The sequence below is a fragment of the Wyeomyia smithii genome, chromosome 2 (genome assembly GCF_029784165.1).
Source record: "Wyeomyia smithii strain HCP4-BCI-WySm-NY-G18 chromosome 2, ASM2978416v1, whole genome shotgun sequence".
Classification (NCBI taxonomy): domain Eukaryota; kingdom Metazoa; phylum Arthropoda; class Insecta; order Diptera; family Culicidae; genus Wyeomyia; species Wyeomyia smithii.
This window is the reverse complement of record NC_073695.1, coordinates 165,281,163-165,305,629: the sequence shown is the minus strand read 5'-3', so window position 1 is coordinate 165,305,629 and position 24,467 is coordinate 165,281,163. Positions and strand designations below refer to the sequence as shown.

Sequence of the window (24,467 nt, the reverse complement as noted above, 5' to 3'; positions counted from 1 at the left end):
AACATGGCTTCCCAACAAAGCTGATTAGGTTCATTCGTGCCACCCTTGAAGGTTCTACATCAAGCGGTGAGATATCGGACCCATTCGTGACGTTAGATGATTTGAAGCAGGGTGATGGGCTGTCGAACTTATTGTTCAACATCGCATTGGAAGGTGCTATACGGAGAGCTGGTGTGCAGAGAAGCGGCACCATCATTACGAAATGGCACATGCTTCTAGGTGGTCCCCGTGGTTCTGTGGTTAGCGATGTCGGTCGGCTAGCTCTCCCACACGGTTGTGATATTGTGTTCGATTCCCGATCAGGTCGAGGAACTTTTCGAGCGAAAATTTTCTCGACTCAGCACTGGGGCACGGTGTGACGTTGTACATATCCTACAACATGCAAAATGTGCCAAAAAATAATAATGATAACGAATTCTCTCTACTAATCTAGTTGATCGAAACCGCATTAGCCCCAGGCTAGCGTGCGATATTGTTGTTTGTTCTAGGTTTTGCGGATGATATCGACATTATTGGTATTAATAGTAGTGCAGTGGAAGAGGCCTTCGGACCTCTCAGGCGAGAAGCTGCGAGATTAGGGCTTGTCATAAACTCTGCCTAAACGAAATACATGGTGGCTGGCAGAGTGCGTGGTAGTCCGTTGGAGGTTGGTGCTGTGGTGGTGCTAGATGGGGAAACATTTGAAGTAGTCGACGAATTTATTTACCTGGGAACATTAGTGACATGTGACAACGAGGTTAGCCGGTGGATAAAGAGGCGGACAGCAGCCGCAAACAGGGCCTTTTACGGATTACGTAACCAGCTAAGGTCCCGCAGTCTGCAAATCCGAACTAAACTTGCACTCTACAAGACACTGATTCTTCCGGTGGCTCTCTACGGCCATGAATCATGGACGCTGAAAGAGGCTGATCGGCGAGCTCTTGGTGTTTTTGAGCGTAGGGTTTTTTTTTTCAAACCTTGGCGGCAAACTAGAAAATGGTGTTTGGCGCAGACGCATGAACCATGAAGTGTACCAGGCATACAAATCGGCGGATATAGTCAAGCGGATAAAACACGGCAGGCTTCAGTGGGCTGGGCATGCAGCGAGAATGCCAGATGAGCGTCAAGCGAAGGCTATATTTAGCAGGAATCCCGATAGAGGTCGCCGACTTCGGGGTAGACCCCGCACTCGTTGGATGTGTGCTGTCGACGAGGATGCACGCGAAATAGGTGTTAGGGGCGATTGGAGGATAGCAGCCCAAGACCGAGTGACATGGCGACGTATTCTGGATTCGGCACTGGATTGATAATCGGTCTGTCGCCTTAAAAGTAAAGCAAAGTAAAGTAAGTAAGTAACAAGTGGCGAGAGAAGTCTCCAAAATTAAAACTTATAAAGACGTAACTACGATCGACCATGTCGCAAGAACGTTTGTGTGGCTTGGCGATAATATCGATAGAAAGACAGGTGCTTCAAGAAATTGATATGTCGGAAACGATTAAAAAATTTGCAACATTGAAAGCATGAAAAGGTAATTTTTGAATTGTTAACACAACACATGCTGTCTAATCAAATTTTCGGGTCTATAGAAAATGCGTTTCATATAAAATAAAAACTTGAGGGGGGGGGGGGGCGGCAAAATCAGTCTTCGCCTGCAGCTCAAATCAGCCTTCGTCCGCCCCTGTATCCAAGTGAGTTTAAAAACTTGCTTGCACATTTATTTTCGGTTTGCACCTTAACCCTACTAACAGTGCATTACACTTGAGTTAGATTTGAGTTTGAATACTGCATAACAATTGCATAAAAATCGAATTGCAATGAAATTCGCGCCGCGTCGGCTGCAACAGTTTGTTGCATTGTCCTTTGAAAGCATATTTTCGATCTAAAAGCAAAACTTATCGCGTCACATAATCGCCTACATCGTTGGAAACATCGTGCACTGCATGCATTTAAACTCAATCGATCAGAGTGTGGGGTGCAAAAAAACTCAAACTATCGAGAGGAAGCAGATTCAAGTTGGATTCAAATCTGGAAGTGTTACTCAGTTCAACTTTGCACGAGTTCATGCCATCACTGGTTAAATAAAACAAAACCATTCATTATGATAACGTAATTATTACTGGATTTGATTTTTGAGGAAATAGAGTCAATTTTGATTTAGACGCAATACGCGAAATTCTTGGAACTTCTTCAACAACAACTATACATAGAACATAGATGACATAGAAAATACGCAAGTCACTGAACAAACGAATTAATTTTGTCTGCAGATTCTGTAACCTTTGTAACAAAAAATCTCTCAAATTACAGTGTTCGATCCCACGTCACCATTTCATACAACACTAGGGCTGTATACCTTGTAGTATTTTAATTACCTGCATCAGCGGTCATTTCCGAACTACCTGGATTTTCTGGCAACACGTCCGCACTACCTATTACGTTACGTTTGCAAATAATTGGCGGTATGTTTTGATTTCGGAAGAATTTTATTTACCCTGTCTTCTCTTATGAAACAAATTAATTTTATTTATTTATTTCGTCAATAATATGTAGACTGGTTACATTAGTTTCTTAACTATACATAAACAATAACTAAATGAACCGGACATTCAAGTTCATTTAGCAGACAATGTGTGCAGCAGGGGAAGCGAATAATAAGCGAACTGGAAATATGATACAAATTTGGAAAAATATATCCCGACAGGATTTAAACCCGCAATCTCCCTGTCTCTGGCATGGTGGTTTGAGCAATTAAACTGCGGGGGACGGACATTTTTTTAAACTTGCCATGTTTGGTTGTGGCTGCAGTTGGCATACCATTGGTGTTCTCTCCCACTGGCTATATGTCCTTTTTGTGAAAATTTCTAAAAATCAATCTCCGCCGAAGTTCCTGTATAACTCCAACTTCACCCGAACAAGTACATAAAATATGCCTTTTATGTTTTTGAATTGTTAACTTGAGTACGGTCAAAATAAATTATATATTTAACCAGGAAAACCCCAGTTCTCTGACTGGTTTCACTTCGTGATTTTTGTTTCATAAGAAACACTTGGGAAGGGCTATAAAGTTATATTCTGTCAATGTAGTTTTGATCTTTTCAATGGTTTAATGGTTGGTAAGTTCTATCTATCCCAGATGGTCTCGAGGTACGATGCTGGCCTAGCAAGCCAGTCTTCGTATGTTCGATTCTCGACTCGGGAGAGAATGTTAGTGTCAGTGGAATCGTAGCGCTAGCCCCGCAATGGGCCTTTACACTAAACAGGTGGCTGCGAAGTCTGTGTATAACAAACAGAAGGTCAAATTCCGAATCGGAATGTAGCACCCAAGGTTTTGCTTTTAAGTTCTTTCAAAATAACCTTGAACTACTTGGTGTTTGTAGTGTCATAGATGAAAATTGTGTGCATCTTATCAGTTGATTACTTGATAAAACGATTCCAATCCTTCAATGTTTCGGCCACTAAGCAGCATACGCCTCAACGACCAATTTAGAAGGTTACTTTCACGTCGAACAAATGTTGAAAGTTTCTTTTAAAAAAAAAAAAGAATTAGGACGAAATATTTACCGCAACATGTGGAACTTTCTCTTATTTGAAAGTGATATCATGCTAAACTGTTATCAATAACAATTTGGCCGGCTTTTTGTTCAGGTAAAATATCAAATAGATTCTCATTGCAAACTCTAGAGCCAGAAAGAAATATCTCCCTCTTTCTGTTTGTAGCGATTAGTGCTGGGACTTTTAACCGCATATATTCGTGATCCGGTTATTCGAAGCTCGAATCACGAATAGGTAAACGAATACTATCCAGATATTCGGATACGGATTATCGAACAGTCGGATATCCGGATATTTACTATACTTTTTTCTGTCTTTGAAAGGTCATTCGAATAAAATGTAACGCGAAAAATGGCTTTTTCCACAGTATCCGAGGCCTGATATCAGGATAGTCCCAGCACTCGTAGCGATGCGTGTTTTTTTTTCACCCTGTCATATCTGGTAACACCAAAAAAGTTTTAAATTCAAAATAGGTAATGTTGAAAAAGACTTAGGTGAACTAACCTTAAGGTAGTCTTTGAAAACGCACTATCATATATCACCAAGCTAAAGGTAGTCAAAGACCAATCCGCAAGCAACCGAAATCGGACAGCTCGAACCGCACTGACTCACCACAGGAATTTTCTGAGTCTATGGTCACTGGGTGAGGTATTGTAAAATTCTCGCGAGGTGTGTATTAGTTAAAAAATCACCAAGGGGAAAGGGTCTACTACGAAAGGCTGAAACAAGTAAGGCTGAAACTCGAAAGGCTAAAAACTACATAAGGCTGAAAAACACGAAAGGCTGAAAATCATTAGGCTGAAAATTCAAATAGTTTCTTTTTTTCGATTTCATCATTTGTATGAACTATTTGTGTTGATTATCAGACTGTCGCCAACATGCGATGATTACCGCCGAAAATTTTCCGGTCTATGAGATATTTCAATAGCTCAATATCTGCATTTAAATATAAGATTATATTAAAAGTACATATAATGCACCACACTCGTGGCCTTTGGCGAACTCGATTGTCCGGGGTGAATGCTGTCCTTACTCTCTACCGTTCGTTCGGACGGATCACCCCTATGTTTGGAACAGACCTAGGAAATCCAACAGATCAGTTGTTTTAGTGCACGTGGCCGCCGCTTCCGACGGCGGGTCGGTGGCCAGCTCGGGCTGCGGGAGCAGTGTCGGCCTTGGGGGCCGCCACAGTCCCTTGCCCTCGATTATGCGGCAGAGCCGCATCAGGTATAACACCTATGGGTACGAGAATACGAATACCTATGGGTATGGGCATACGAAGTGGCAGATTGTCTAGGGGTGGTGAGGTTTGGAGACTAGGCCGTCGATTACAAAACTTTCAGCCTTTTATGATTCAGCCTTTTGTGACTTCAGCCTTTTGTGCATTCAGCCTTTCGTATATGATACACACTTTTTAGCCTTTTGTGTTTCAGCCTTTTGAGTTTCAGCCTTCCGTTACTAACCGAGGGGAAATGTGCCACCTTTGCAGTTTCAAAGAACCGAATTTTTATTGAACGATATTTTTTTATTTATCTTAAGTTTACCAAAATGAAGTAAACGACTAAACTTTCGCACATTCTCGTTTAACAGTAAGTAGAAAGGGCCCTACTCGTGCCGCGTAATTTGTGTACCACGCCTTAGTACGTACTACATATATACCATTTTGTTCTGTTTCTGTGGAAGCGAGCCAGTGATTGGTTAAAATGCTACAAAACTAAACTAAAAATAGTTGAGTTTCAACTTTACTTTTTATTATTTCACTTCTGCAAAATTTAGCAATCATAAAACCACAAGTTTATGGCAATCTTCACCTTTTCAAAAACTTCGGCGTTCAAAATTCGTTCAGCGGTTTCAAGATAATATGCATTTAAAAAGAGTGATATATTTACCTACGCCAAAACACAAATTTCATTCCGCGTCGAACACTCGACAGAAACGGACGTGCAAAGTGGTCGTTCTATTACAATCCGGTCCGTGTGTACGAATAGCCAAACAAAAGAGTGTATTATTCAAGGCCATCAGTTGACAGTCGAGTCCGTGTCGCTGTGCTGAGTGATCTCACACCCGGCTCACTGCTGGTGGCTGTATTGGTGCTGCTGTACTGGTGCTGCTGGCTGCTCTAGGTGCAGCTTCGAACGATCGGACAACCACTGCTGGAAGGAAGAAGTAAAGAGGTACGTGTTCTTGTCGGCGCTAGTTCGCTAGTGCGCTACATTTAGTGCGATGGATATAGATCCCTCGCCTCCCGTGCCACCATCCCCGAACCCCCCTGACCCTGACCCTTCTGTTACCCCCTCCCCTGTTCATTATCCAGTCCCCCCTCGCCCCAGGCTTTACCCGGACGGATCTCAACAGGGCAGCTATACTGTTTATTTTCGTCCAAAGGCAGGAGTGAATTCAAAGCGATTAAACATACTGCAAATTTCAAAAGACCTGACGAAGGGGTACAAGGCCGTGACCGAAATTTCCAAGGTCCGACCTAACAAGCTCCGTGTCGTGGTCAGTGATCTGGCACAGGCCAATGCTATCGCTTGCTCTGAGCTCTTCACACGCGAGTATCGCGTTTACATACCCGCACGAGACGTGGAGATCGACGGTGTCATAACCGATTCGAGTCTGTCTGTCGAGTGTATCCTAAAAAGCGCAACCGGTTGCTTCAAAAATACCGAAACACAGGCGAAGATTTTGGATTGTAAGCAATTGCGGTCCATGTCTCTCGTTGGCGGTAAAAAAGTTTACACTCCGTCAGACTCGTTTCGCGTTACGTTTGCCGGATCTGCACTCCCTAGCCACGTCTCGATCGACCGGGTTCGTCTGCCTGTGCGATTGTATGTACCCCGTGTTATGAATTGCACCAATTGCAAGCAGTTAGGCCACACAGCCGCCTACTGCTGCAATAAGACACGATGTAGCAAGTGTGGGGAGACTCATGCGGAAGATTCTTGCAGTGTTAATGCTGAAAAATGTATTCACTGTGGGGAAAACCAGCATGAGCTCTCCACATGCCCGGTGTACATGCAGCGCAGAGATAAAATCAAGCGGTCACTTAAGGAGCGTTCAAAGCGTTCTTACGCTGAGATGCTGAAGAAGACCGTGACCACTTCTACCATAACATCGAACCCCTTTGATCTGTTGCCCTCCGATGAAACCGATTCTGACGATTCATCAGCGGGAACATCTTATGCCAATCCTGGGGAGTCTAGGAAGAGGAAAAATGTTTCTTCTCCTAAACTTCCCCGTAAAGGTCCTAAGATTTCCCAAAGTGTAATGAAAAGTACGAACAAACACAGTGCTGCGGAAAAACCGAAGCAAACTCCTCCTGGGCTTGCAAATTCCCAGAAGGAGTTCCCAGCACTGCCAGGAACATCTAAAACCCCAGTTGTTCCTTTTGCACATCCAGTTGATGAAACAAACTCTGGATTAGTGAAATTTTCTGACATTATGGACTGGATTTTTGAAAATTTCAATGTACCCGATCCAATTAAAAATTTTCTTACAGTATTCCTCCCAACAGTTAGATCATTTTTGAAGCAGTTGACTGCCCAATGGCCCCTCCTTGCAGCGATTGTATCCTTCGATGCCTAATTCAACTGCATATATGAAGGATTCTATCTCTGTCTTACAGTGGAATTGTAGAAGTATTTTACCAAAAATGGATTCGTTTAAAGTTTTGATAAATAAAAACAAATGCGATGCATTTTCCCTTTGTGAAACTTGGCTTACTTCAAATATTGATCTCAACTTCCATGATTTTAATATTATTCGCCTTGATCGAGACACCCCATATGAAGGAGTACTTTTAGGGATTAAAAAGTGCTATTCTTTCTATCGTATTAACCTCCCCTCGATTCCAGGCATCGAAGTTGTCGCATGTCAAATGACAATACAAGGTAAAGAGCTTTGTATTGCCTCAATATATATTCCTCCCAGAGCACAGGTTGGGCAACGGCTGCTCTTTGATTTAATAGAACTTCTTCCCTCGCCACGTTTGATTTTGGGAGACTTCAACTCTCATGGCGTGGCTTGGGGTTCCCCATACAATGATAACCGCTCCTCTTTAATCTATAACCTTTGCGATGACTTCGACATGACTATTTTAAACAACGGTGAAATGGCACGTATCCCGAAACCTCCAGCGCGCCCGAGCGCTTTGGATCTATCCTTATGTTCGACGTCACTACGGTTGGATTGCACATGGAAGGTAATCCTTGATCCTCACGGTAGCGACCATTTGCTTATTCTTATTTCAATTAATAACGGGTCGACTCGCATGCGACCAATTGACATTCCGTATGACCTCACACGGAATGTCGATTGGAAGTTATGCGAGGAAATGATTTCAAAAGCGGTCGAGTCGATTCAACATCATCCACCACTTGAAGAATACAACCTCCTCGCGGGCTTGATTCTCGACGCCGCGTTGCAAGCCCAAACGAAGAAATATCCCGGCGTAACGTGCAAAGAGCGGCCTCCAACTCCGTGGTGGGACAAAGAGTGCTCCGATGTCTACACGCAAAGATCCGACGCGTTTTTGGCCTTCCAGAAGGGAGGTATACCCGACGACTATATACGGTATTCGGAGCTTAATACCAAGCTTAAAAGCCTGGCTAAAGCAAAGAAACGCGGATATTGGCGTCGGTCCGTGAACGAGACGTCGAGGGAGACATCGATGAGCACTCTTTGGAACACAGCCCGAAGAATGCGGAATCGCGTAACGGTCAACGAAAGCGAGGAGTCTTCAAGTCGGTGGATATTTGATTTTGCCAGGAAAGTATGTCCGGACTCTGTTCCTGCGCAAAACTTTGTTCGCGATACGTCTCCGGGTCACGACGCGATAGAATCACCATTTACGATGGCAGAATTTTCAGTTGCCTTCCTGTCCTGTAACAATAACGCGCCTGGGTTAGATAGAATCAAATTCAACTTGTTGAAGAATCTACCCGGCAATGCCAAGAGGCGCTTGTTGAACTTGTTCAATAAGTTCCTGGAGCAAAACATTGTACCGCAGGATTGGAGGCAAGTGAAGGTGATCGCCATCCAAAAACCAGGGAAACCAGCTTCTGATCACAACTCTTATAGGCCGATTGCAATGCTATCCTGTATCCGGAAATTGATGGAAAAAATGATACTCCGTCGTTTGGACCATTGGGTCGAATCAAATGGTCTACTATCAGATACTCAATTTGGCTTCCGCCGTGCCAAAGGGACGAATGATTGTCTTGCGTTGCTTTCAACAGATATTCAGCTGGCGTATGCTCGCAAAGAACAAATGGCGTCTGCGTTCTTGGACATTAAGGGGGCTTTTGATTCCGTTTCTATTGACATTCTTTCGGGTAAACTTCACCGACAAGGATTTTCTCCAATTTTGAACAATTTTTTGTACAATTTGTTGTCCGAAAAGCACATGCATTTTACGCACGGCGATTTGGCAACTTTTCGCATTAGCTACATGGGTCTTCCCCAGGGCTCATGTTTAAGCCCCCTTCTTTACAACTTTTATGTAAATGACATCGACGAATGTCTGGCAAATTCATGCACGATAAGACAACTTGCAGACGACAGTGTAATCTCTGTTACAGGAGCCAAAGCTGCCGATTTGCAAGGACCATTGCAAGATACCTTGGACAATTTGTCTGCTTGGGCTTTACAGCTAGGTATCGAATTCTCTCCGGAGAAGACTGAGATAGTAGTTTTTTCTAGGAAGCATGAACCTGCTCAGCTTCAAACACAATTAATGGGTAAAACGATTTCTCAGGTTTTGGTACACAAATATCTTGGTATCTGGTTCGACTCTAAAGGCACCTGGGGTTGTCACGTTAGGTATCTGATGAAAAAATGTCAACAAAGAGTGAATTTTCTTCGTACAATAACCGGACAATGGTGGGGAGCCCACCCAGGAGACCTCATAAGGCTTTACCAAACAACGATATTGTCTGTCATTGAGTACGGGTGTTTCTGCTTCCGCTCCGCAGCAAACACACATTTGATCAAACTGGAGCGAATACAATATCGTTGTTTGCGTATCGCCTTGGGTTGCATGCAATCGACCCATACGATGAGTTTGGAGATCTTAGCTGGAGTACAACCATTGAAAACCCGCTTCTGGAGCCTGTCTTCTCGTATTCTAATCAAATGTGAGGTCTTGAACCGTCCTGTGATTGAAAATTTTGAAAGGTTAATCGAACTTAATTCTCAAACCCGTTTTATGACATTGTATTTCAATCACATGTCCCAAAATATTAACCCTTCTTCGAATATTCCAAATCGTGTCGACTTATCAAATACTTCTGATTCTACTGTGTTTTTCGATACATCCATGATAGAAGAAACTCGTGGAATCCCGGATCATTCACGCGTGCAGCAGATCCCTAAAATTTTTTCCAATAAATATCGAAACATCAACTGCGACAATATGTACTACACTGACGGATCACTTCTTGATGGGTCCACTGGCTTCGGTATCTTCAATAACAATTTAACCGTCTCCCATAAGCTCGATAATCCTGCTTCTGTTTACGTCGCAGAATTAGCTGCAATTCAGTACACCCTAGGGATTATCGAAAAAATGCCCAAGGACCATTATTTCATCTTTACGGACAGTCTCAGTTCCATTGAGGCTCTCCGATCGATGAAAGATGTTGAGCACTCTCCGTATTTCCTGGGAAAAATACGGGAACATCTGAGTGCTTTATCCGAAAAATCTACTCAGATTACCTTGGCGTGGGTCCCTTCTCACTGCTCGATACCGGGTAATGAGAAAGCGGACTCTTTGGCTAAGGTGGGCGCAACAAACGGTGATATTTATGTAAGACCAATTGCCTTTAATGAATTTTTCGCATTTGTACGTCAGAATACGATCATCAGTTGGCAAAATTCTTGGACCAAGGGGGAACTGGGAAGGTGGTTACATTCCATAATCCCTAAGGTATCGACGAACCCGTGGTTCAAGGGGTTGGATGTAGGTCGGGATTTCATTTGCGTGATGTCCCGGCTTATGTCCAATCACTATAGATTTGACGCGCATCTCCGTCGTGTTGGGCTCGGGGAGAGTGGTATCTGTGCCTGTGGTGAAGGTTATCACGACATAGAGCACGTTGTTTGGTCATGCCCTGTACACCGTGACGCCAGGTCTAAATTAATAGCTTCCCTGCAGGCCGAAGGTAGGCAGCCGGCTGTTCCTGTTCGTGATGTCTTGGCGAGCCGTGACCTATCCTACATGTCCCTTATATACGTTTTCCTGAAATCCATCCACGCCCCAGTTTAGTCCTATCCCCTTCCGCCTACATCCAACCAAACGACAAGAACACGTTAAGACCCCGGATCCGGAAACAGCAATCAGACCCGCACGATACTCTCAAGGCCCGATGGAAACAACCCAATATGCCAGTCCGTAATATCTTGGCTTAGCAGCGGAACAAATTTAATATGCTGCTTACCTATGGCAATGAAAACCATCAAACAGCAAACCTGTGCTTTTAATGCAAAATATTCTAGCTTTAAGTTAGATTTAGTTTCAGCTCGTAGTCGGCAGCGAGGATAAAAAATTTGCTTTTAGTTATTAAGATACTTTAGAAAGTAAGCTACCAGATATAATTGGCGCCGTTAAACATTGAATTGTATTTGTGCCGTGTCAAATAAACTATAGATGAAGAAAAAAAAAAACACAAATTTTATGCATAACTATTTTTAATTGGTTTGTATAAAATTGATTCAAAATACGAGGATAACATCCAATAGCGATGAAATGGAATGTGATCCTCTCGGAATGTGCGGAAGAGCATTTAAACCGGTCCAGCTGATGCTCTAATAGATGTTTTTGGTTTTTCGGATCATTGCTGTTCAGTTTTTGAAGCTCAGACGAATTGTAAATGCAACATTGCTCTACGCACCGTATTTGATAAGCTTATTTTCGAAACGAAATTATAGCTCTTCGCCAAATATGTCAAACTATATACATTATATGAAATATCTTACCATATTAAGAGGGTTTGCTTTCACCGTCGAATCGCACTCCATATCCGCATGAATGTTTACTTTAGATAATAGCTTACTGACATTAGTTACTGAAGAGGGACTAGAATTTTGATTTCCTTCACGGGATGCATTTAGTGACGACGGTTGCTTCTGTATACAAACATGTTTCGTTGTGTCATTTATGGCTGAGGTTACTGCCAATGTAACCACTTGATCGTCCTCGACATTTTCTTCCAGTTCATGTTCATTCTGATCCTCCTGGTCCTGCGAACAAGCCAAAAAAGTTAGTGCGAAACCATTTGATGCTAATTAATTTCTATACTTCTTCGGGACATAGCTCAAAAGCCATCTGTAGTACACTTTTGGCAGATTGAGATCTTTCAAGAACAAAACTGTTTGTGCTATCGTTGCTCTGCGCTGGGGGTGACCATGAATTGTAATTATACTGTCCGCCTGATCCCCTGTGCCGATCGAGCTCATCTTGCAACCATTCTACAGCAAGAGCCCACTGACGTCCCAACTGTACCGTGTTATGAAGCATGTTTAATGCAATCCGGCTTCGATTGAAAAGTTGGACCATACATTTTATGCACTGATAAGCGCGTTTTTGGTAGTTCATTTTGTTTTGCTGAATTATATCTAGCAATCCTTCTCTGTCGTCTGAGATACCTAAAGGATAGTGAGAAATGGAATTAGTTCAACAATTTGAATGATTGAAAGTCAATTTCCGATGATATATCTGTAAATTCCAAGTACACAGCAAAAAACTTACCCAGGATAGCGTTGTGTATCCTATGGTTCTGCCAAGAATCTTCAATAAGCAGTATGTGAAGTAGCAGTTCTGTGTGATGTCTCATATCGTGCCAATACGCATATCCACATTGCCATAATAATTCCGCAAGTAGTGACCGAGAGAAATGAGGGTTCTCCCAACTACAATACTGTAAAAGTTTGACACCTTCTTCACCAATATTGGTGTCCTCAATCAGTCGTTTGACATAGCTGAACAATAAAAGCGATAGTTTTTTAACAAACAAATTTAAGTTCTATTGACGAATCAACCCTACCTTACTCTATTAAAGAGATATTCATTGCACTCTGGTGAAAGCGGCATTAACGTATCATAAGTAATCTGCGGATCAATATAGATGTTTGGTTTTACGGCTGCAGCACTGACGGAATTTTGGCATCTACTCGATACATCACATGAGCGAACTAAAAGCGAGACGACGTGATGCAGTTTACTCAGATCCGGATACTGATACTTTATTTGACCACCTGGACCTTCATCCAGAACTACTTTCATGAAAATGGCAGGAACATTAAGCTAAAATACATTTATTTCTTTTTATGGTCAAGGTAATCAAATGCTAATTTAGTTACCCTAATTAATTGCTGCTTTTCGTGTACTCCAAGCCCGGCAAACAGACTAAATAAATTAAAATATTGTGGTAAATGTTTGCCGTAATCCGAAACATCCCCTTTTAGCAATGATAGTACGGCAATGAGCACTTGTTCACATAGGTTAGTACCTTCATAACCAGGTAAAGGATCGTCTTCTGCTGCACAGTGACAGAAAAATACGATTAACTTTCCAAACACGGATCTAATTTCCGGCGATGGTGCTGCAAGGATGTATTCACTTAGCCTTGTGGGCGGGTCGAGTAGTACATTTCCCGCGAACCATTGCCTAACAACCGCTGATGTTCGGAAATGCTGACACAATGTTTCATACCTTGGAAAAAGAAACCAGATAGTGATCTTTAAATCGTGATCTAATCTATGAAATAATATACGATCACAAAAATGCACTAAGACAAAAATACCTAACTCATTTTACTGATTTTCGAAGACCGAAAATGTAAACTACAAATTTAAGAATGTCAAAAATAAGGAACACTCAAAAGCGTTTCCATGTCAAATGCATTAAAAATACGCAAAGATTAATCGACCGCGTAAGTATTTAGTAAAGTTGTATTCAAAGTAATGTAGCTCAGAAGGTTGTACAGATAAGCTGTCTGGAAACGAATTGTAGGGATTAATAATGGTTTACAAAATATATATATACCGTGAAAGAACAATTTTTACCAAAATATTATAATTTTTTTTATATAAACTTTAAATTGTAATTTACAAAAAAAAAGTTGAAGTTTTTTAATTTTTTTTTTAACTTGAAGTTATAGCAAAATTTTTGGTTAAAAGTCCAGGAAGGATAAATAAAAATCATTTTCTTATTAAAAATTCAGTTTAGAAAAGGATCAATTTCGAACTTAAAAGTTGTATTTCATAAATTTTCACTTAAAAGTTGCTTTTCACACAATTTTTTAAAATGCATATATTTCGAGAATATTTGTAAACTTTTTACCAAAAGAATTTATAACAATTCAAGTTTCTTGAGAAAAAAATTATAAAAAAATTCAACTCTTTTTTTTGTAAATTAAAATTTAGTGTTATTTGAAAATTTTGCAGTTGAAAAAATGTATAGTGTATTATTTTCACAAAGCAATTATAAGGCAATCCACGGGTGACGTTTTTTTGCTTGTACGTTTGTTATTGTTGCTGTTTTTCAAGCTGCAAAATCAAAACACGACCAAAACCGAAATCTTTTAATGTCGGCAATAATATCAAAAGTGATTTTATATTGTTGTATTTAGGATTGGCACTCGCGATACTAGAGCTACCGATCGGATAACATTTGTTTTTCACGCTTCTGGATCCGTATTGCATCCAAGTTGAGACCGATCGAACGGATCGAACATACATAAAGCTGTCATAAGTTGAAAACAGACTGAAATCAGCTGATCGCAACTGTGTCGTGGATTGCCTTATTCCACCCCTTTGGCATCACGCTATGTTTCAAGGACTAACATCTCAACATATGTGTAAACGAGATAGCACATCACCGCTTCTTTTCATACATCTTCATCTTACTGCTGACAGCGGGCACAAATTAATTTGAGCCCAGGACATGAGTTCATTGTCATTCACTGTTACTCGGTATAGGGATGCCAAAGGCTCGAATTATTCCCTATAATTCATTCTCAGACAGCTTTTTTTGTCATACAACCAAAGGTACAGCTACACTACATTGAATGCTATGAAATGAAAACCTATACCAAAATGCATACGTCTGTTTGAAAGATTGCTCTTGAGCCTAGAAAAATCACCTGTGAAAACTACTTGGGAACCATTCAAATATTACATAACGCGGAATTTGGCAATTTTCAATACCACCCACCCCCACGTAACGCAATTTTACATGTTTGCCACACGCAGTGTAACGCTTCGATGAATACTCCCCCACCTCTAAGCGCGTTATGTATTATATGAATGATCCCTTAGTTTACTAAGCCAAATACGTCAAAAACCCACGTCAAATCAGAAATGGTAGATCAATATTATATAGATATTTTCAGATTATTTGGCCTGAAAACGCTAAAATATATCGTGTTGAGTAACCAAAAGATAGAATGAGTAAATCAGAAACTAAAAAACCTATCTCAGTATCTCAGTGCTATTCACATTCTACAGTATAATTGAAGATAAAATGAAATACAGTGCATTCCTACCAGTCAATAGCCATCCCGCGAATAGTTTTTTTCGCGCGAAATCCTGAATGAAACAAAAATTGTGATGCTAGCTGTATACTTTGTAGGGAGAGTTCCTCAGCGGATGGTGGCTGAAATAGGTGAGTCTTTAGAAACATGTTTCAAAATTAATCCATTGTATAGCTTACCAGTTTTTCAATTTTTTCACTTCTCTGCAGCTGTGGTAAACTAACTAGTTTTTTGATGAATGTAAAAAACTCTACCGAAAATAGACTTTTCGCATGAAGAAAGCGTATATTTTGTGTCCTGAAGAAAGTTGAAAACAATATTATTTGAATTCAGCAGTGCAGAAATGTTAAGTTATTATAAATACTAAATTCTAAATAGTGTAAGTATAAATGCAACGTTCAATTGAAATTTAACTCTAGTTTGCAAACATTATTATTGCCAAAAAACAGTGGTGGGCACCGCCAACTGAAAATTTAGCGATGCTAACCGCTAAGCCGCTAACCGAAAAATTTAGCTCGCTAAGCGCTAAACGTTAAACGCTAAACCCACATTAGCGGAACATTCGCTATTCGCTTATCGCTAACTTCTAAATATGTATGTATCGCTATATATATTGCTCGTATTTTGTAAGATTTGGACCACTTTAAATTTTTTTTTTTTCATCTATTGGACCACTTTGATCTTTTGTAGTAAAACAAACGAAAATAGTTACTTTCTAGAGTTATTTACAATAAGAGGTTCACAAAACGGTGTTCCTACTTGGTTTTGTAAAAACAAGGAGTAACAGAAGTTATTTAGCTTGCATTAAAAGAACCATGAGGCGCCCTAATTCTGCGCGGCTCTTAATTCTGCGCACATAGTATCAAAATGTTGATGTTGTTTAGTAAAAAAGGAAACATAAGCAGAAAGTTTACGATTGATATATAGGAAATCACTCCCAAACATCATTTTTTTTTTAAATCTGCTTTAAATTGATATATTTTTAGCATTTTAATATGAAGTGCGCAGAATTAGGAACCGCGCAGAAATAGGGCGCTTTACGGTAGATATTTTAGGAATTTCAATTATTATCTGAATCGAAACAGTAGAACCAAAGTTGTCATAATTTCAAGCGCATTACAATTTACAAAAGTTCTTGGTGCGCCCAAAACTCAATCCCGACCTTGAGCTTGTTCTTCAAAATGCTGCTGTGGCTTGTACGATAATTGGAACTCCATTCTAGGGTAAAAAACTGACAAAAATAATTTTCGCAGTAAAGTATGTTCATCTTTCGAAGCACGTACGCCATGAGCAATTCACAGTTTTTCTAAATAGTTCAATTGTCGCTTCTCTACAAAAGTTAGCGAATTAGCAATTAGCGTTTCGAAGACCAAAATTTTAGCGACGCTAACAGTTTCGATAACCAGCTCAAAAATTAGCGAAATCGCTAAATCGCTAACTGAGTATTAGCGTCGCTAATTAGTGATTAGCGAATTAGCGGAATAGTGCCCACCACTGCCAGAAAACGTATCAACAAAAAAAAGATTTGCATTGGTTTGCTAATCTGTGAATGACATTTACGTCATATACATACTCTAAACTATACCAAATCGTTTCATCGATGAAAACTATGCAATATCATTTTTTTTTATTCTCGCTTATTTTCCGTCGGTCTAGTTCCGCTACTGTTTATGCAATATCATGTTATTTCTAAAATAAATCTCTTCTCTAGCATATTAGTAGTGTGGTATACGACTTTCTGAAAAATTATTCCGCGTAACCCTAAGTTACGCTATATAGATAAAGACAATAAAACGACGGCAGAGCCGTCATTGTTAATTAGACCATAGACAAGAGCAGGTCATTTTACTTTTCATTTGTATAAAAAGAAATGACTTGCCAGTCCTTCTGTGATCTTCAGCTATGGATATAAATCCTTTGTGCTATCGGTGTTTAGTTCGTCATTAGACGTAATTCTCGTACTAATGTGCCTTAAATATTAAACCTGTATAAAAACGATAAAATGATAAAATAGAATTGAATATTGAGAATAGGGCATGTATCCATTTAATTCTACTGCCATAAAGATCGAATACCCTCTTATACCGTCCGCAGACACGTACGTATTTCGGCTGCTACATATAACCATCATCAGTGCTCATGTAGACTGCAGTCCTCCATGATGAGGCTTAGAACAATTTTGCATTAAAAAGCCTAGGGGTACTGGGGGTAAGCCCGGCACTGAGGGTAAGACCGTCACCCCTAGAATTTTACTACAAAACGCTAATTAACTGTGTTTTAAAATATGTGAAGTGTTGGTATTTAATATTTTAGACATTTTAAGACACATCAAAGCCACCGTGAAACGTCAAACGTCAAAATAATAAACAAAACATACGCTACTGATGCTGATGCGTAAACGGATGTAATTTTTCGTGAGTGAAACTTAAGCTTTTATTCATTTGAAAAGACTAAAATAATTTTTCGTTGCTCTACAATTTATTGCCTGTATTGTTAGCAATCACAGGAATTCGATATGAGGTAAATTAAAGCGATAAATTTGTAGAAATACTCTTTTTAAAAAAATGTGTGCTGTCGGGGTAACACCGTCACCCAGTGAGTGAGGTAAGCCTGACATGGTCTGAGGCTAGTTGAATGTTACTGACACATATTTCTCATCTATTACCGATGTCTCGCTGATAAAAAAATTAATTAATCGACTTAGAACCATGCACTCAAGCTCTTCTGTGATTTATGAATGATTCCAAGGGTTATTAGAGATGTCAAATGTACTGAATCAAGTCACAAAACTGACGGCTTTCTCGGTGGTATTTGAAATATGCTCGGGTGTGGTCAATGTGATCCTGGCTTCAATGAAACTAGTTAATAATATGATTTAAAGTGCCACATGATAGGCTTGCCGAGTATCAAATTCTTTCATTGTTTATACATAATGTTCACCGGAACTTGTTCGGCAATCTGCCCAGAACCAGCTAACCGACAACAACCAAATTCAACAGTAACATACATAAATGTAAGATCTCTCATTCAGTGGTTTCCGTATTCAAATTGGTTCAGGTTATTTGAGTTAATTCATGAACAAACTTAGGTGCCGGTGTTACCCCCAAAGGGTGCCGGTTTCATCCGCACTGATTGCTAAACGTCGTTTTTATCCTAGTTTCAAAACTTCACTACTCCTTGTAAAATAACAGTTTGAAAGTACTGAAAACCTTCATATCTTGTAGGAAACAACCTGGGCAATGATTCTGTGGAAGAAATATAACAATATTCGCCATCAAGTGCTACTAAAGAATCATTTTCCTTAGGGGGCCGGGCTTACCCCCAGTACCCCTATATAAGATTTTCTTTCCAATTTTGTTTTTGACAAAAAAAAAATTGTTTTTGAAGAAGAAACATATTTCCAGCTTTTAGAGTATTCGTTTAGAATAAAACCAAATATACGTATCTTCATCCTTTTTCACTGTGTTGAAGATAATCAAGAGTTTCCCAATCAGTTTCTATTAAGCTTAGCTTAGCTTGACTGATCGCACATATCAATGGTTGCTACTCCGTGATTGATCCGAATCAGTAAAATGCCACAGTGAACTGAGCGGGACTGGGAGTGACCAACTATTCTCGTTGTACAAGTTTAAGTGACTCAATACTTTTTCAATGACACTGGCCACGTCTTTGCAATCAGGTGGGAAGATGGAAGAGATATTTAATTGGTACAATTGCTGTTCGGAGACCGGGTATACTACTGCTTTTCCACGAAGATCACAGGAAGATTTTTTTTGTTAGTCGGGAAGAGAAAACGTTGGTTCAGGATTCACCATGGTAAGTAATGCGATCATATAGCCTATGGGTGTATATAAGGGGATTCTATCGATAGCGAGAGCGACGACGCGTGTCCATATCTAATCAACCCTAGAAGACGTACAAATGTTTACGCAAGATATTTTATTACAAGAACAAAAGAGCACCCATGGTGAAAACGATGAACTGTGCTGGTCGAGCAGAGCTGCCAGATTTTATTTTAAAAAATCTGTATGCACCCCTAAAAAAATCTGTATTTTGTTCGTCTGCCTACAAGTGCTCGGATTTGGAGTAACTGGGCTTGGAATCCAACCTTAAACCTTGCCTGAAACCGTAAGAAGGTTGATTGAAATTTCTGAAAGAAAACTCAGGTCTATAACCGTGTTTTTTTCCTTCGGAAGCAATCGAATCAGGTATTTTTGTTCCACAGTTTTCACGCTTAGCCAAATGTTGGATGTCCAGAAGAAATAAAAAAGACAATTTCCCGCTTATGCCTTGTTCTGACTACGCAGCATATCACCTGATATCACCAGATGATATCGGATATCACCTCGAGAGTTCACACTACAGTGAGGTGATATGGTTAGACATTTGCTTCGATAATTGAAAAGAGAAGAAAACAAAAACAGGTCAAAGTAAAAACAAGACAACAAGAGAAATGCAATTACACTATAAAAAATCGACACGTTACTGCCTAGTGGATTCCACTTACTTCTGTGCTAATAGATGAAACATTTCATATCTAAGTGGACTTGCGTTTCGCTGTTAGTTTAGTTTTTAGTTTTAAGGCGACAGACCGATTATCGATCCAGTGCCGAATCCAGAATGCGTCGCCATGTCCCTCGGTCTTGGGCTGCTATCCTCCAATCGCCCCTAACACCTATTTCGCGTGCATCCTCGTCGACAGCACACATCCAACGAGTGCGGGGTCTACCTCGAAGTCGACGACCTCTATCGGGATTCCTGCTAAATATAGCCTTCGCTTGACGCTCATCCGGCATTCTCGCTACATGCCCAGCCCACTGAAGCCTGCCGTGTTTTATCCGCTTGACTATATCCGCCGATTTGTATGCCTGGTACACTTCATGGTTCATGCGTCTGCGCCAAACACCATTTTCTAGTTTGCCGCCAAGGATTGAACGCAAAATCCTACGCTCAAAAACACCAAGAGCTCGCCGATCAGCCTCTTTCAGCGTCCATGATTCATAGCCGTAGAGAGCCACCGGAAGAATCAGTGTTTTATAGAGTGCAAGTTTAGTACGGATTTGCAGACTGCGGGACCTTAGCTGGTTACGTAGTCCGTAAAAGGCCCTGTTTGCGGCTGCTATCCGCCTCTTTATCTCACGGCTAACTTGCGTTTCGCTCCACAGCACAAAATCAAGTGTCTTACACTTCGGTTTGCGATTTTTTTTTTTCAGTGTAGGGTAAAGATGTCAGCTCTGATTCGCACCAACGCGAACGCTCATATGGAATTGTCAACATGTGTGGGATGACAAGAGCAAAGATATTTCCGCTCTTTTTCGCATGCAACGCGAATTTTGAAATTTGTAGGGTTGCGTCAAATGTCTTTGGGTCGTGTTGCCAACTGCTACAAATCTGGTTTTTATTGGTTTTCGGACATGATATCCGCGATATCATGTAGTCGAGGTGATATCCGATGATAGCTCAATACAAAAATACAACATAAATACAATCATTGCGGCTGATATTCCACGTTGGACGAAGAAAACAGAAGCCTGCTCGCACCTGTACAAATTCCTATTCGGAACAGTCTGCTTGTGAAAACCGAAAAAATATTGCTCTCTTTTTCTTTCACGAAAACAATCCACGAGACAGTTGCGATCAGCTGATTTCAGTTTGTTTTCAACTTTTGACAGCCTCAGGTATGTTCGAGAGATCGCAACTTGGATGCAACCCGGATCGAAAAGCGTGAAAAAACCAACGTTGTCCGATCAGTTGCTCTAGAATTGCAGTGGCAATCCTTTAAATAATAAAATATTACTTTAGATTTTTACAAGCAGGGAAACGCCAACCGTGGATTGCCTTATGCGAATCGGGCAGTTTAGCGGCTATGTGGGAAACGCATTCTAAAAACTGAAAACTGATGCTCGGAATTTTTTTTTTTTCTATAGTTTATTTGACACGGCACAAATACAATTCAATGTTTAACGGCGCCAATTATATCTGGAAGCTTACTTTCTAAAGTATCTTAATAACTAAAGGCAAATTTTTTATCCTCGCTGCCGACTACGAGCTGAAACTAAATCTAACTTAAAGCTAGAATATTTTTCATTAAAAGCACAGGTTTGCTGTTTGATGGTTTTCATTGCCATGGGTAAGCAGCATATTAAATTTGTTCCGCTGCTGGGCCAAGATATTACGGACTGGCATATTGGGTTGTTTCCATCGGGCCTTGAGAGTATCGTGCGGATCTGATTGCTGTTTCCGGATCCGGGGTCTTGACGTGTTCTTGTCGTTTGGTTGGATGTAGGCGGAAGGGGATAGGACTAAACTGGGGCGTGGATGGATTTCAGGAAAACGTATACAAGGGACATGTAGGATAGGTCACGGCTCGCCAAGACATCACGAACAGGAACAGCCGGCTGCCTACCTTCGACCTGCAGGGAAGCTATTAATTTGGACCTGGCGTCACGGTGTACAGGGCATGACCAAACAACGTGCTCTATGTCGTGATAACCTTCACCACAGGCACAGATACCACTCTCCCCGAGCCCAACACGACGGAGATGCGCGTCAAATCTATAGTGATTGGACATAAGCCGGGACATCACGCAAATGAAATCCCGACCAATGCTCGGAATTGTTCGGATGAAATATTTATTAGGCCGACCTACCAGTTCTTTAGTTCAAACACTTTATGAAACATCAGAATTCCAAACCGAAACTTAAAAAAATCGACTGCTGAAATTCTGTACAAACTGTATTAAAAATCAAAATTCTGTATACATTCTGTATTCTTTATCATTTTTGTATCGTGGTCAAAAAATCTATATAATACAGAAAAATCTGTATACCTGGCAGCCCTGATGATAACCGCTCCTCTTTGATAACCTTTGCGATGACTTCGACATGACAATTTTAAACAACGGTGAAATAGCACGTGTTCAAAAACCTCCAGCACGTCAAAGTGCTTTGGATCTATCCCTCTGTTCGACGTCGTTACGGTTGGATTGCAAATGGAATGTAATCCTTAATCCTCACGGTAGCGACCATTTGCCCATTCTAATTTCAATTACTACTTACTAACCAATTGATATTCCGTATGACCTCACACGGAATATCGATTGGAAGTTATATGAGGAAATAGTTACAGAAGCTGTTGAGTCGATTCAACATCTTCCACCACTTGAAAAATATAACCTCCTCGCGGGCTTGATTCTCGACGCCACGTATAACGGTCAACGAAAGCCGCGTATAACGGTCAACGAAAGCGAGGAGTCTTCAAGTCGGTGGATATTTGTTTTTACCAGGAAAGTATGTCCGGACTCTGTTCCTGCGCTAGTTAGAATCAAATTCAACATGCTGCCCAAGTAACACACAAAACATGTTAGAAAAGAATTCTCAATGACAGCAGACATATAAGAGTACTAGAGGCGCAATTGAAAACTTGTGTTGTTTTATTCTTATTCTCGTGATGTTCTCTTACAGCATAACTGTATTATATAGATTATTGAATATAAACTGCCGCTGCTCGTCTGTAACTTGTGTTAATGATGTTATCAAAACTGCACAGAAAGCAACTTAAAATACATCATTTGCGAGAAGTTGTTTTTCATCAGTGATTCAACCACATTTCGAAAAAAAGCTCGGTTTTTCCTGGTTCTGGAGATGTTTTTCAAAAGCATGGGTCAAGCGAACAATAACTATTACATGATGGCACTTGTTTTCAAGTTATCTTCCAGATGTTTACACTATTAGAAAAACTGTGTATGAAATGCCCAGCCAGGACAGCCGCACCAGTTCAATATTACACGCCTAATAACAAATAGTACGTACCTGCAAAGTTCTTTCCTTATTACTTGATTACTTGACTTGAAATTACTTGATCAAATTGTTATTTAAATTATTTGAACGATTTCAATAAAACTATTCGAGGTGGGTCAAAATGTGCCATAAAAAGATAAACAAAACGCTTGCAGTGCAACCAATATCATTTCATTTTGTGTTACCGTATATTTAACCATGTTTTCTAGCTTTGTTATATTTTAAGTCTAGATAACGTTGAAACTATGCGAAAACAACTTAAATATTCAAGCTGCAGAATCAATCCATCTTCAAAGGTTGTACATTGCTTTTTATAATCAATTTATAATTGATTGAAAGTGCCACTGACGAGACGATTATCGATCTAGTTGCACTGCGCGTAACAATACATTTGTGCATGCGCTGGGTAAATGATGGCATAGCAACGCATTTACGCATGCGCTTTGTTATGGCGAATTCTGGAGTACTTTGTGATAAGATCGTATGTCTAAACGTAAACAAAACGAGTGAGATATGATTTGTGCTTATGAAGTATAAGGGATATAACTCTCACTCGTTTTATTTACCTTTAGACATACGACCTTATCACAAAGTCGACAAAGTCGAGAATTCTGACCCGCGAAATCGCGAATTTCTTTATTGCACTGGGTCAGTGCAGATCTACCCAAGAAAAAAAGAACGACATTGCGATTTACTACGCATGTAAGAAAGAGATGCCAGAGACTAAAATCTATAACTGAAGGTTGTATTAGAGGAGTTATCCCAACTGTTCTATAACAACGTGTGTTACTTGGGTGAAGAATCTACCCGGCACTGCCAAGAGGCGCTTGTTGAACTTGTTCAATAAGTTCCTAGAGCACAACATTGTACCGCAGGATTGGAGGCAAGTTGAGGTAATCGCCATCCAAAAACCGGGAAAGCCAGCCGCTGATCACAACTCTTATAGGCCGATTGCAATGCTGTCCTGTATCCGGAAATTGATGGAAAAAATGATACTCCGTCGTTTGGACCATTGGGTCGAATCAAATGGTCTACTATCAGATACTCAATTTGGCTTCCGCCGTGCCAAAGGGACGAATGATTGTCTTGCGTTGCTTTCAACGGATATTCAGCTGGTGTATGCTCGCAAAGAACAAATTATTATTATTATTTATTTACATTCACGGACATATTTGTCTAAATGAACACTTACGTACTAAGAATGGTTAGAAGGTAAAATTTGTTACACGATCATGAAACACTCTAACACTAATATTGAAATCAAACAAATGATAACATGAATTAAACAGAAAACACATATGTCTTATTAGTTCGTGCTGTGCATAGTCAGTTCGATGTTGTTGGAGTCGCAGGAAGCTTCGCTGTCTCAGTGGTCGAGGAATAATGTTTAAATTAATCTGAGCAATAATTCATGATGCACTTACGTCTCCTGGGAGGACCTTGGCCAGAAAGATGGTCCCCAGGGTTTTTCGCCTCTTTTGCAGCGTATCCATACCCAGCAAGCGGCAACGGCTTTCGTAAGATGGAAGATCGCTAGTGTTTTGCCAGGGTAAAAATCGCAAGGCGTACCTTACGAACTTCGCTTGAATTCTCTCGATTCTGCT

At 40.5% G+C, this 24,467-nt stretch overlaps 1 protein-coding gene across 2 annotated transcripts in view; it reads right to left on the bottom strand.

The window, feature by feature from the left end:
• Positions 1–24,467, bottom strand: part of LOC129721021 (probable ubiquitin carboxyl-terminal hydrolase FAF) — a 77,367-nt gene that overhangs the window by 4,196 nt on the left and 48,704 nt on the right. For both annotated transcript variants that reach the window (XM_055673055.1, XM_055673056.1), the window contains exons 12-18: positions 15,243–15,360; positions 15,076–15,185; positions 12,890–13,241; positions 12,574–12,833; positions 12,279–12,508; positions 11,829–12,175; positions 11,507–11,770 (exon numbers count right to left, since the gene is read on the bottom strand). In XM_055673055.1, coding sequence (XP_055529030.1) covers positions 11,507–11,770; positions 11,829–12,175; positions 12,279–12,508; positions 12,574–12,833; positions 12,890–13,241; positions 15,076–15,185; positions 15,243–15,360 — 1,681 coding nt within the window. The remainder of the gene's footprint in view (positions 1–11,506; positions 11,771–11,828; positions 12,176–12,278; positions 12,509–12,573; positions 12,834–12,889; positions 13,242–15,075; positions 15,186–15,242; positions 15,361–24,467) is intronic.